General features: G+C 39.8%; 1 protein-coding gene across 1 annotated transcript; it reads left to right on the forward strand.

The window, feature by feature from the left end:
• Positions 1 to 6519: 6519 nt before the first annotated feature.
• On the forward strand, positions 6520 to 7521 carry LOC107680280 (trace amine-associated receptor 6-like). The gene has a single exon (XM_016476107.1). It carries the CDS (start codon positions 6520 to 6522, stop codon positions 7519 to 7521), a length of 1002 nt encoding a protein of 333 aa, XP_016331593.1.
• Positions 7522 to 13746: the final 6225 nt, after the last annotated feature.

The raw sequence follows: 13746 nt of genomic DNA on the forward strand, positions 1-13746 counted from the left end.
CTTCTCTGTCAGCCTAACTATTTCCCTGCATTTTTCACATGTGAATCCCTCGTCGCCGACAGAGAGAGCTAAACTATACATGTGGCAAGTGGTGCAAACAACAATAGCAGGAGAAGAAACCATTACTCACCGTGATTGAAGAATGACTCTGACTTACCACTATTGTTTGATGAACTCGTGAAAAAACGGAGCGAGAGAGAAAAGAAACGGAGCGAGAGAAAAAAAGAAAACAGCAATAGACGCGAATGGAAACACGAATGACAAGCTAACCACTAATGAATGCTAACGCGCTGCACGCTCGCTGCACTCGCTGTTTTAGAATAAAAGCGAACAATCAAATTAATCAGATTAGTTTGATAGATAATATCAGAAATATGGTGGGAATTAAGTTATATTTTATCACTTTAAACAACAGAGAGTGATAGTAAGATAGAGATTCAACAGAAAAGCAAAGCTACACGGAGCTACAATCACAAACCACTCAGCAGTACGGTACAAAGGAAACGAAACAATCACCCCTGCTCTGCCTCTCAGACTGTCGTATAAAATGACTGTCGTATAAACATAAACAAAAGTACAACTAAAATGTCCCAGGCCTGGTCCTCTCTCGTCCTTTACTGTTGCACTTCTTCTTTTATCCTTCCGGAGCTCATCTGCAGGACTCGAAATGCAGATGTTGCTAATTATCATTTTCTCCACTGGCCTTGCCCACTCCCACAGCTCTCGGCCCCGCCCCACTCATCACAGCTCTACCTTCTCTTCCCCATCATGGTGGACAGTAGCAGGTCTTGGCCTCTGGTGAACGGCAACGACTCCTCCGTTCCCTATCGGACTGCAGCCGCCCGTCCATCCTCTAGCATGCTCTAGTTACTTTGTCGGTTGTTAAATGTCATATTACTCTTCTGCCAATGTTTCCCTTTGTTGATCTCATTGTTCCTTGTTGTTAGTTTACTTTGCCTTTTCATTAAAACATCCTTGCACTTAAGCTCCTGCTTGTTTCCTGCTTCTCCCACAACATTACACCATGCACCCAGGACACAATCTTCTCCTTCACTTCAGCTCCAGAGTACCACGTAGTAGTACCACGCCTAGCTTAAGCTCCAGTGAGAATATGTTAGTCTTGCAATAACCAAGTTTTGTTTACAGAAAAGGAAAACTTTTATAAAGAAATCCTCCAACATTTTTCTTTACAAATCGTCGTTTATAATTTGTGACCAGTGTGTTTCTCTTTCAGTTTGGTGAAACTGCTCTATCTTATCCTGAGAGTATAGGTGTGATAAGTGGTAGAGAGCTTGAGGGGTACACATAACTCTTTCAATATTTGCCCAAACACATTGGATGTATATTTGGTCATTAGGTAAATCAAACATATTAAAAAACCCTGTCAGTTCCTTTAGCACTTGTTTAGCTTTAAAGTACTTAATTGTCTGGTTGTGGTGCATGAAGCCAATGCTGATGAACTGTCTAACCTATCTGCTCACTTTTCATCTGTATTCCCTTCATAGTAACTCATGCCTAATAACAAATGTTTTGGATACTGTTTTTATTTCCCATTCAGATACTGTTTAGTGTGAAATCTCAGTTCACTCTCAGCCCATTTGAGTTGTCAGGACATCCTCTTTAAAGGTAACAGGGAGGAGTTGCAATGCTTAAATAAAATATATAATTATATTATCACTAACTAACTAATTCCATCATTAATTTTTGTGATATGGTCTCTACTAATGAGCTTATGGCCTGAATCAAGTCACCTAAATAAGGGGTGTTCAATTAGGGAGAGAGACAATAGTGTGCTGTTGGAGAGGCTCCAGGATCAGTTTTGTGCATCACTAAGCTAGCAAGCTACAGACAGTAAATGTAAAATCTGTCCCGAGGTAACTGTAATGTGACATGTTCTTTCATTAACATCTTTCCATGGTTGAAACACTGTTACACAACATTTCCCCCATTCCCCAGTAAAACTTGATCTTATGAGTTTTCTGAATAGGTTTAAAATTCAAAAACTTTTAATTAAAAACTATTTGAAGAATTTGTAGTGATATGATAAACATATTTTTAAATATCGCCCCTAAACTGTAGTATCATTTTGCTTACTTATGATGTAATGATTCTGTGTTAGACTCTTTTGAGACCAATCAGCACCTTTAACTGGACCAAGCTGTTAAAACTCTCCATAGAGTTTATTAGCACTTGGAAGGAAAAAAAAATCTGTCATCAGTAATGATGTCTCATTAAACATATGGTTGAAGCCTAGCAATTAAAGGTGTTAAATGCACAGATAAGAAATAAACTTGTGATGATGCAACCAGAGCTATTGTAGCTTGTATCCATTACATCCAGGCTACTCATCATTACCCTAAACCATTGTACTGCTTTTGTAGAAAACATACACTAGATTAATACTTTTGTTTTGTGCAATAAAAAAAGTCTGCTACATGATAAACCTATTCAATGAAATCAGTGAAACTAATCAATTATTAATGCAGGGTCAATTTTAACATTTACCCACTTATATAATAAATAGATAATAACATATCTTAACAATTATTACCATTTTATCAACCCCTTTTATAGAACTATTTACTGACTATGTATACAGTCATTTTAAAGAAATTAATATTTAATTGCAGTTTTTCAGTCCTTAGTCCTGTGGTCAATTTTCTGGCAGATCCACACTTCTCACAGAATCACTCATTGAGAGACATGGAGACTACTGAGGCGTTTAGAGTCATTCAGTGTTACTGAAATCAGCTCAGAACCAGGGGCGGTGTTTCCGTATGGCAGTCGCCATACCCTAGCCCAGTCAGGTGTGCCGTGGAAAATTTTCCAAACTTCATATCTCTATATATTTTGTTATTATTATTTTAAATAAGTGCTATTGGTCTTCCTTATGTCTGTTTGAGGGTTTTACAAATATTTTTTTCCAATGAAAAGCATTTAAAAGAGCTTGTCACAATGCCATTTGATCCTCAAAATTTCAGCAAAACCTCGTAATTTCACCCTGCCTCCATTCAGAATGAAGCACTGCGCACAGTCTGGAGATGCTTGTTCCGCTTGTTCGCAATGCAAGGTTAAATAAATAAATATTTAGTTCAGTCATGAAACTCTAGATGGCGCAGGCTGACGGGTTGTTAACGTAACTGATTATATCAAGTTCAAGTTCAAGTTTATTTCTAAAGCACATTTAAAAACAGCTAAAAGCCGACCAAAGTGCTGTACACTCTGTACAAATACAATAAGTAAAATATTAATAGCATAATGTCAAATACACATAACATGACTATAACGAAATCAATTAATAAACGCCAAAGTAAAAAGATGAGTTTTTAGACAAGATTTAAACACAGGTAGAGTGGAGGCCATTCTAATATGAGATGGTAAGTTGTTCCAGAGAGTAGGACCAGCCACTTCAAACGCTCTATTTCCTCTCGTCTTTAGACGAGTGCGAGGGATCAGGAAAAACGTCATTAAGAACTTTTATAAGAGCTGTTTCAGTACTGTGTGAAGATTTGAACCCAGACTGGAATGTCTCATAAATCTGATTATTTGTTAAAACGGACTGAAGCTGTAAACACAATTTTTTCCATCACCTTAGAAATAAATGGTAATACAGATATTGGCCGAAATTTGGATAAAACAGTAGTGTCAAGTGAAGGGTTTTTTAGGATAGGAGAGACTGTGGCCATTTTCAGACTGTCTGGTATAAATCCAGATGACAAACATTTATTCAACAATGACACAAGCTCTGGTCCCACTGTGTCAATTATTTGTCTCAGATAGCGAGGGTGTATTATATCACATGGAGAAAAGGAAGGTTTCAATTTAACCGATCGTATTTAGTAATGAGATCCCCTACAAACTCTGAAAATTACAACAAACTCACAAACACAAAGTACAAACACAAAGTACAAACTCTACCAGAGAGGCGGGGGGAGTTATGAAAACAGTAATTTGCAGGAACGAGTTCTGAATAAGGGCTTAGGTCTCCTACTCAAGGTCCCATGGTTGTCGAGCCAGAGAGATAGGAGCAGCAGGGAGGACTTGCTGAATGTAGGTGAGCCAGCGTGGTAACAGGACCGGAGGGTGGCGGACCGTGAAGTGGCACAAGTCCATCCCAGGCCCTAGCGTGAGGTTTAGGGGCGATCCAGCTCGCATTTGGAGCTTTAGTCTCACAATCATGCCGCCACGCTTGCCGCGTCGGCGCCGTTGTTTCCTTGCAGTAACATCCAGCGGCCAACGCCAAAGAAAGTCTGGAAAATCTCGTATAGTACTTCCAGATGTGTTGTCAGTGAAATTTTCCAATTTCGCATCAAAAGCAGCCATAGTTCGATTTCGAATGTCCAGAAGAGTCTGTCGATCATAAGCGACAGACTCAACGTAGTATATAGGTATAAAAGCATATAAAAACAACCGAATATAGAGAAAAATGCAGAGCGACAGACGGCTAGCCACACTCATAGGCGCCATCTTGGATGCCAGATCCTTCTCAGAGGATGAAATCTCATATCAGAGAGTTAAATGACTTGGCACAAGCTGATTGGTTCATGCTGCATATGCAGCCAATGAGCTTACTGCCTTGCATTGTTGTTATGGCTGTCTAGCATTCACTTGAGATACTTGCAGCAGCAGTATGTCTTAAATACTCACGGCACCGTATCGCCATATGCATTGGCAGTAGCAAGTTCCTATACTTGCTTGCAGCAGGAGCAGCAATAATCTACAACTACAGCAATAACCAACAGCAGCAGCAATTCAGCAGCAGCAGCAGCATAGCAGATCCATGCTAAAATCGTCCGAGAGTTTTCATGATTGAACTGATGTTTGAATAAATAAAGCATTTTCTTTACTCATACACTATGTATGTAAAGGCTAATATTTTTTGTGTGTTTGAAGAGCAGAGAAGAGTCTTTGCTTTTGCCATCTAGTTGTAGCCAGTAGGCCTATAATTTTGTACATTTTAAATATAGCACTTCATCGTTTATATAATGATATTTTGGCCAAATGTCAAGAAAAACGTCTCAGGTTATTTATGTAACCATGGTTCCCTGAGTAGGGAACGAGACACTGCGTCCTCTAGGGGTCGCTATGGGGAATGCCTCGTCGTGACCCGTGTCTGAAGCATACATTCAAAAACACCAACTCGTTGGCCGGCGACAGCCATGACGTCACTACCGGTGCGACTATAGTATAAATAGGCGCCGGGAGTAGAGGACACAGTTCGAAGTTCCCATGAAAGGGAACTATAGTGCCCATATACCTACAATAAAAGTTAGAACCTGTAAGTTGATGAAAGCGTTTAATGTGATGCACTTGCTGCCTCAGAAACAGCTGTTCTAATGACAGACAAAACACAGATCTCCGTCATTCGCTGGTCAAAAACCAACTCCATTTGTTCTTGATTTTCATAAAATGTTAAGTGTCTGATAAAGCCACAATACAAACTCTGACGAGTTTCATTCTTTTTTTTTTTTTTATTCCCTTTCTATCTTTTTTTCGTATATTTCAGTGCTTAGTGGTGTGCCGTTGGATTTTTTTACTTATCAAAACTGATAACTATGAATTTTTTTTGACTACATTTGAAGGACACATAAGACGTATCATGTGTAGTCACTTTTATTTCTATAGTAAAAATTTATACTATAATATACCATAATAAAAATTGTTTCAAAGCAGCATTACAGCGATAATCGGGGGGGGGAAGCAGTATCAAAGAAGCAGTCTACAATGTCATGCTTCAAAGACTACCAACATGATACATAAAGTGTTTTAAAAGATGGGCCATGGTTCACTTCAAAGCACTTGCTGGCCTTACATGAAGACTGAAGAGTCACAGAGGAAGTCAAAGAGAGATGTGTGAGGAAAGCAACGTTCATCAGGAAGGACCCCTTTCACCCTTCCTCCCATCCAAGAAGAGACTAAGAAATATTAAGACTAGAACCTTCAAACTCAAGAAATGTTTCCTCCTGCAAGCAGACTCACTGTGAACACCTCCAAAATTAAAATCATCACCTTCCCACTGCTGCTACTCACAAACTGTGTAATTGTCAGAATTTATCATAATTCAGTTTTGACAAAATGATGTACTGTTTAAAGGCTAGTGTTGTACTGGAAATGACTCTATACATAATTTAAAAATATCCAGATTATTGATTAATTGATTGATTGATTACGTGTTAGCGTGCTAATCATTTTGAGCGCAATGGAAGGCAGTGGATTAGACTAATTGTTCTAATAGCATTAATATGTGTTAGGACATATGCTGTAATCATGGGCAAAATATAAGAGTAAATAAGCATCATTGGATTCACTAATCCTCTAAACTGTATAGATCAGATTGATCCGGTCTATGAATATTTACTAGTGGGTGGGTGTGAGAGCCGAATAATGAAACCTCATGTTGAATGGGCTGGTCACTGTGCTTTTCATAAGTATAAAGCTGAGTCATGTCAGTGTCAAGGATCAGGGAGCTAAACTGACAAGCATCCTCACACAGAGTCTACTCTTCAATATCCATCCATCATGGAAGTGTCTGATTGGGGCGTGACAAATGTGGACAATCAAACAGTCCAATACTGCTTTCCAGACAACAATTTGTCTTGTACCAAAAGCATCAGACCAGAAGCGGAGTACATTGTTGTGTACATTTTCGTATCTATAACATCAGTGTTCACCGTGTTTCTGAACTTGTTGGTGATTGTCTCCATCTCACACTTCAAGCAGCTCCACACTCCGACCAATGTGCTGATCCTCTCTCTGGCTGTGGCTGATCTGATCGCAGGACTGATTCTCATGCCAGTGCAGGGAATGAAACTCATTGAGCCATGCTGGTACTTTGGAGAAATATTTTGTTCAATATTTCCTCTTATTCTGTATGTGATTGTTGTAGCATCTCTTGGTAACATGATTATTATATCCGTGGATCGGTTCATTGCTGTGAACGACCCTTTGCGATATCCACTGAAGGTCAATACCAATAGAGTTGTTGTTTCTATTGTTGTAAACTGGTTATTCTCCTTTGTATATTCATTTTATCTATTGTATGACTTTTTACTCCATCCAGAGAGAAACCACACATGCATTGGAGAATGTGTACTTGTTGTTACACTGGAAAATATAATAATAGATACTTTCGTTTGTTTAGTGGCACCTTGCTGTATAATTATTCCTTTGTATATGAAAATCTGCTTTGTGGCAAAACGGCAAGCTAAGCATTTAAATTCAGTCACAGAAAAAAAGGCCAAATCAGAAAAAAAGGCTGCAAGAACCTTAGGGATTGTAGTACTGGTTTATCTTCTTTTTTGGATGCCATACTACATAGTTACTCTTTCTTTTGGGCATGATGAAAATGATGCTCTTATAATTAACGTAATGTATTGGATGTTATGCATGAATTCCTGCGTGAATCCACTTATCTATGCAATGTTTTATCAATGGTTTAGAGTGTCAGCAAAATACATTTTGACATTGAAAATATTTGAACCTTCATCAGAGTACTTCAATCTGTTCCCAGAAGAGAAATGACCATTTAAATGCTTGCATGAGTAGCATGAAGAACAAATGTAAATAAGATAATCTGTCTTCAAATGGAATAGTTAGGGTTCTTGTGTTAAGCACTCTCTCGTAAAACTTTGGATGACACCAGTGCAACAATTATGTCTGTAAAAAGTTTAAATGTACTGCCTAGTATGTATGTATGTTTATTGTGAACATGTACTGTATTTGTGTGAGTGACACTATCTGTCTCTATTTGCTCTCTTGCAGGCCTTAAATGGCTAAAATCAAAATTTACAGTAAAACAGCAGCTGGTAAATTATTACTAAGAGTTGTGATATATAATCATTATTTGTTTTCTCACTACTGTTTCCCAAGCAGTGCCTGTTTAAACAAGCACATTGTCATCTAAGACAAGGCCATAGAGAGAAATTTGAGAGGCACAACCCTGAGCACCATGAAATAGAGATATGGTCACAAAAAAGTATTTTTATTTAATGTGGAGCCCTCTTTCATTTGAATGACATGAAATGCACAGGCTGTGGGAACTGATGAGACAATATTTATGAGTTATCTGTAACAGAACAAATGACAAACCATTTTGCAAACCGTCAGTTATAAGAATTATGTTTAAAATATGCTGATTTGAGGAACATATTTAGCTAGAAACATTTTTTTTTCTGTTGTAATGAAATGGACTTAAACATTATGTGTTCAGATAAGTGTTTGTGTGATGTGTTTGACAAATTATACAGTGTGAAAGTATTGCCCCTTGTCTGAATTTCTGCATTGTGCAAGTTTTTAAAATTGCATGTTGTCATATTTCATAGTGGTAGGAAAAGCGAGGCAAGTTTATTTATATCTAGCACTTTTTGTTCACAATGGTTGTTTATGTTGACTCGATAAATAGAGGATTTTTAAAAGATGTTTACTTTTAAAAACTATCATTCAAAATTACCAATATGAAAAAAGGCATTTACCACAAAAATAAAAAAAATTATACAGGCCATATCATGACCAAATAAACACCAACCTACCAGAGTCATCTAATCTCACAATACCACATAAAAAAAAGCATAAGCAGATATGGACACAAACATATCATAAAGTATTTTGTTACACATTACAAATATCTGATCATCAAATGTATCAAAGCACAAAATACTAGTGTAAGAAATGTATTTAATTTAAATACAAGTCATTTGCAATTTGAAAATACAAAAAAGAAAAAAATTACAAGCAATGATTTGAATAAATGCAAGAGACTGTGCCATTATAGTAGAGTAAGATACAATATATTTAGTAACAGTGGAGTTATATATGTAAGAGAAAGAGAAGTGTTTTCCCTTCCTTAAACAAGATACGAATCAACATATTCCCTAACCCTACTCTCAGATGTCATGCCCAAGGTCTGTTGGCCAAACATCTGATTGATAAGGAGCGCAAAATCAGATCAAAGTCGTCACCTGATCATTTGAATTCAACAGGACATGTATGTCACATTCTCTACCGGTCTGCTTGGAAACGAAGCTGTCGTGACGCCACTCAGAGAAGAAAAAGGCCATGTCTAAAACTGTGATCACTTATCAGGATCAACTAAATGCTGGATTATCAGAAGTATGTGAAGTTCATGGCATAGATGCCATTGTTGCAGTAAACTTGTACAATTTCTGATATTCAACCTTTTCCCTGCCTTACAAAAGATCAAAATTAACTGTGATTGGCTGCTTTCCATGTCCAGATCTTCTGCTGTCAGTGTGAAGATCTGGCTATGTGAGACTACTCTAAACCTAACTGTAGACACTAAAAGAAAAAAAAAAGATATGTAAACATTAGCCAGGATGGTGTAAGACAGGGTTCCTCAATAGGCGGCCCACAGGCCACATCAGGCCCGTGAGAGAAAAATGTTTGGCCCACGCTAATTTCAAATAATGTGGCATCAAAATTCAAACGCAGCATCAGAAAGCGACATTAACTTCATGTCTACACCGGACGTGAGCGGCACGGCACGGCGCAACACAACAAAATACAATAGAACCCATTATAATCAGTGATGCCGTCTACACTGGATGCGGCACTGCGCAGATGGAATACACGTGTTGGTTCGCAGTTGAGTTCACAGTTTTAACATACAAGTTTGCTTTAATGTATTTCAGGATCTGAGGTTAAATATCTATTGTTGCTTTCACTATGGCTATAAAGATAATATATAGAAAAATAATATTCAAACACACATTAGACACTTTTAACATTGAATAAAGCACATAATCATTACTTGAGATTATCACTGTCATATTTCTATGTTGTTCCTGCCGCGCGGTTGCAGAAAATAAAAAACATTTCTAAAATAGAATCCGGTGTCGCTTACTGTCACGTGCCGCTGTCGCGGGTGGTTAGGACAAAAACTACATGGAAAATATATTTTTATCACGTTGCGTCTGGTTGGGACACACTGTGTTACAGTTTGACCCTCCCCCCCCGGTGACAGATATAATAATTGAATCTGCAATTAGGGAAAGTGGAGAGAAGAGATCCAGTCTGGAGATGAGCAGGAACAGTTGATTTGAATGGCAGACATGGTGATCCAGATTTTTTGTTTGTTCATTTGTTTTTAATATTCAACAGGCAAAGTTATTCTGTATCTAAATGCAAAACATTTTCATAATTGTTTGAATAAAACAGACAACTGGAGAAGAAAATCTGAATATTTATCTTGTGACCTTCTTGTGACTATTTTAACAAAAGCAACAATAATATAATAATTGTAATAGGTCAGTGGCCCTTGGCTTGGTATTGTTGGCAGAATTTGGCCCTCGGCAAAAACTAATCGAGGAACCCTGGTGTAAGGGGATACCAGATTTGGAGACAGAGATTGCAGTAAATCAGAAACAGGAGAACGATGAAGATAGCGTTGAGTCATTGTCCACATTGGAGACCAGACAAAGAGGGAGAAGTGTGTGCTTATATAGAGCTAGTGATGAGTGTGGTGATTTGAAACAGATGAGGCTGTTTGGAACTCCGGGATTGTGAAAGTTGTGTGAAAGTGGAGCTTGGTGAAACCATGACATAACCCCCTGTGCTGGACATTGAGGGTGTGATGTGTGGAACTCAGCAAGTAGATTGGGATGTAAGATCTATGGGGCCTCAAGATCTCTCCTCTGGACCATAGCCTTCCCAGTCGACCAGGATTCCAGATGATAAGCACAATGCAGAAAATCCAGGATCTCCTTTACTGAATACACCATGCTATCCTCCACTACCATACGTAGAGGGTTTGTCAGCAGGATCAGGTTCTGTGTAGAAATCAGATGTGGGTGAATGTAAGGTTTGAGGAGGGCAACATGTAATGCTGGGTGAATTCTGTAATGTGAGGGGAGTTTTAACTTATACGTGACAGGGTTGATCTGATGGATTATGGAGAAGGGACAGATAAATCTGGGACTTAACTTTTTGCAAGGCAGCAGTAATCTGATGTCTTGGGAGTGGAACAGCAAGGGCTGATAGCAGAGTATGCATTGGAATGGAGTTAGATCCGCTGAAGGTTGATGCAGGGAGGTTTGGGCATACTCATAATTTTTCTGGATCTTACACTCCGGTTTTCCGTTTATCTGAGGATTATAGACAGAGGATAGACTCATGGTCACACCCAGGAGGGATTAGGACCTCCAGACTCTGGAGAAGAATTGCGAACCTCTGAACAGAGACTTAGTCCTCAGATATTCCAAAATTGCAAAAGACATGATTAAACAGGAGTTATGCTGTTTCCATGGCAGTGGATAATCCCTTCAAAGGCACTAGACAACAGGCCTTGGAGAACCAGTCTACCACTACCAATACACAAGCAAAGCTATCAGAGGAGGTTTGTTATGAAGTTCACGCCCAGGTTTGACCATGGACAGTGTGGACAGTTAAAGAAAGTAACTTGCCTATGGGGAGATGGTAAGGTGTCTTGGCCATGGCACACTTCTTACACACTCTCATGTACCTTCAGACATCCTGAGCCATACCAGGCCACTAGAAGCAATCTTTTGGCAGCAAGAGGGTTTGATTGGTTCCAGTGATGAATATGGCGAGTGAATTAATGGAATTATGATTAGGAGGACACCCCGGGGGAGCTGGCTGGTAGCCGCAATATCCTTGTCCAGGGACCAGTAGCCGCGTTTCCACTGTCGGCCAAAAGCGGGCGTGCTAATGCGTGCCAGGGCCAGTTGTGTTTCCACTGTCACTTCCGGGGCTTGATCGTGCCTCGTCGGTGCTTCCTCGGGGCCAACGGCCAGTTTATTTTGCGGGCCAGCTGGGGCCAAAGCGGGCCAGCTGGGGCTAGAGGAGTGGTTATGAACAAAGGCGGAGTTTCTCTGCGTCTGGAGAGCGTCAGCACCGCGGATCATTTTATAAAGTTAACAACTATAACACCAGCATTAAAGACTTTTAAAATAATTTTAGCTCAAAACTCACTTTCAAACAGCAGCGAGTGTTTGAAATAACTTCTGTTTGAGATCCAATATGTATTATGATCACTATACAAGGCAGAAATATTGATAAGCGATGAAAAAGATGCATGTAAAAACGACCGCTTGAAGAAATAAGACTTCAGCTTCTCATTCAGGCTATCACAGTCGTGTATTTATTTGGTAACATATACTTATATATATTTTAGCTCCGCGTATGTCATAAAAAATATCATAATATGGTTTTTGTTCGGGAGCTCCCTCTGCTACTCAGGTTGTATTTTTGATGGAAAAAAATATATAGAAATGATAATTCTTTCTAAATGTGATATATACTGTGACTACAAATAAACAGAAACAGACTCGACTGAAAAGGCTACGTCCTCTTTCTTTTGTGAAATAACGGTTCATACCGCTTTATTTCTGTGTGACTAATTTTCAATCCTGATTAATTCATTATGATCAATGTATCACTTATTATTGTAAAACATCGATGCTTTTGGATTTAAATCTTTAACAAAACATGCAAACAAATGGCCTCTTTTATCATGTTCGTTTTTTGAGTTTCTGGTCTGATGCTGGAAACGCATCGTGATTTTAGGCTCAGTGCTACAGGTCCGAGGCTATTAGCCCCGCCCGGCCCGTTTAAAGCACTGGCTCGCACTGGCCTGACAGTGGAAAAGCAGCTATTGAATGCGGCAGAGGAGTTTTGGAGAGAGAAAGGGTTTGTCAGACTCTGTTCCGTGTCTGTATGTGTCAACCTTCTCAACTACATGTGTTTTCCTTGTTCCCTGGATGTTATTAAAGGGGTCATATGATGTTGCTAAAAATAACATTATTTTGTGTATTTGGTGTAATTAAATGGCAAATCCTTAAAATGAAAACATACTTACAGTCTGTGAACAGCCGGCATTGTAGTCTACTCTTCCAGGATCAGGAAACAGTGCTCCATAAAATGCGCATCACACATCTGAATATTTGGGTCAGGGGCTAGAGTGAGTGGAGGTCGGCGGCTAGAGTGAGCGGAGGCTGGCAGCTTGAGTGAGCGGAGGCCGGATGACTTGAGAACGGCGCGGCCGGCGGATTCGACGAAGGAGCGGCCGCCGATCCACCGTGCGAAGTGGATGTATGTCCTCAGCGACCAGCACGGATCAGCTCTAGGCATCCGTTAGAAGTGCCTCATCTGACAATTATCGTCCTCTGACAATTATCGTCCTCTTTTGGAAGGCCAAACAAAGTAGTTTCGCTTTCACAACGAAACACACAGAACACAAACACACACGCGTCTTCACAACATGGCGGCAGCAACAATACTACAGCGAGAATAAAAGTCACACCTTTCTTTGCGTGAACATTTGGGTGGCGTTATGCAAATCTTCGCACATCGTGACGTAGACATGTGGGGCGTTTTAGAACGAGCCGTTTTAGGTAGGCGTGGTTGATTCTTAACTCTTATAAAGAATATCTTTTTGGATTTGACACTTTAGTTTTTGCCTAATGGTTAGAGAGTCGGACTCGTAACCCGAAGATTGCGGGTTTGAGTCTCGTACCGGCAGGGATTGTAGGTGGGGGGAGTGAATGTACAGCTCTCTCTCCCACCTTCAATACCACGACTGAGGTGCCCTTGAGCAAGGCACCGAACCCCCAACTGCCAGTGTCGGCTCCAGCCCCTGAGTTCGCTCCAGTGCCGGCTCCAGCTCCTGAGTTCGCTCCAGTGCCAGCTCCTCGTAAGCGCTTCCCAGTCCGCGAATCCAGCCCAGAGTGGGCTCCTGTTCCCGAGTTTAGCCCAGTGAGGGCTCCTGTCCCC

The sequence above is a fragment of the Sinocyclocheilus anshuiensis genome, unplaced genomic scaffold (assembly GCF_001515605.1).
Source record: "Sinocyclocheilus anshuiensis isolate Anshui unplaced genomic scaffold, SAMN03320099.WGS_v1.1 scaffold1274, whole genome shotgun sequence".
NCBI lineage: Eukaryota > Metazoa > Chordata > Actinopteri > Cypriniformes > Cyprinidae > Sinocyclocheilus > Sinocyclocheilus anshuiensis.

Excerpts from the sequence above, each read along its gene's own strand:
- LOC107680280 (XM_016476107.1), top strand. The coding sequence starts at position 6,520 with ATGGAAGTGTCTGATTGGGGCGTGACAAATGTGGACAATCAAACAGTC.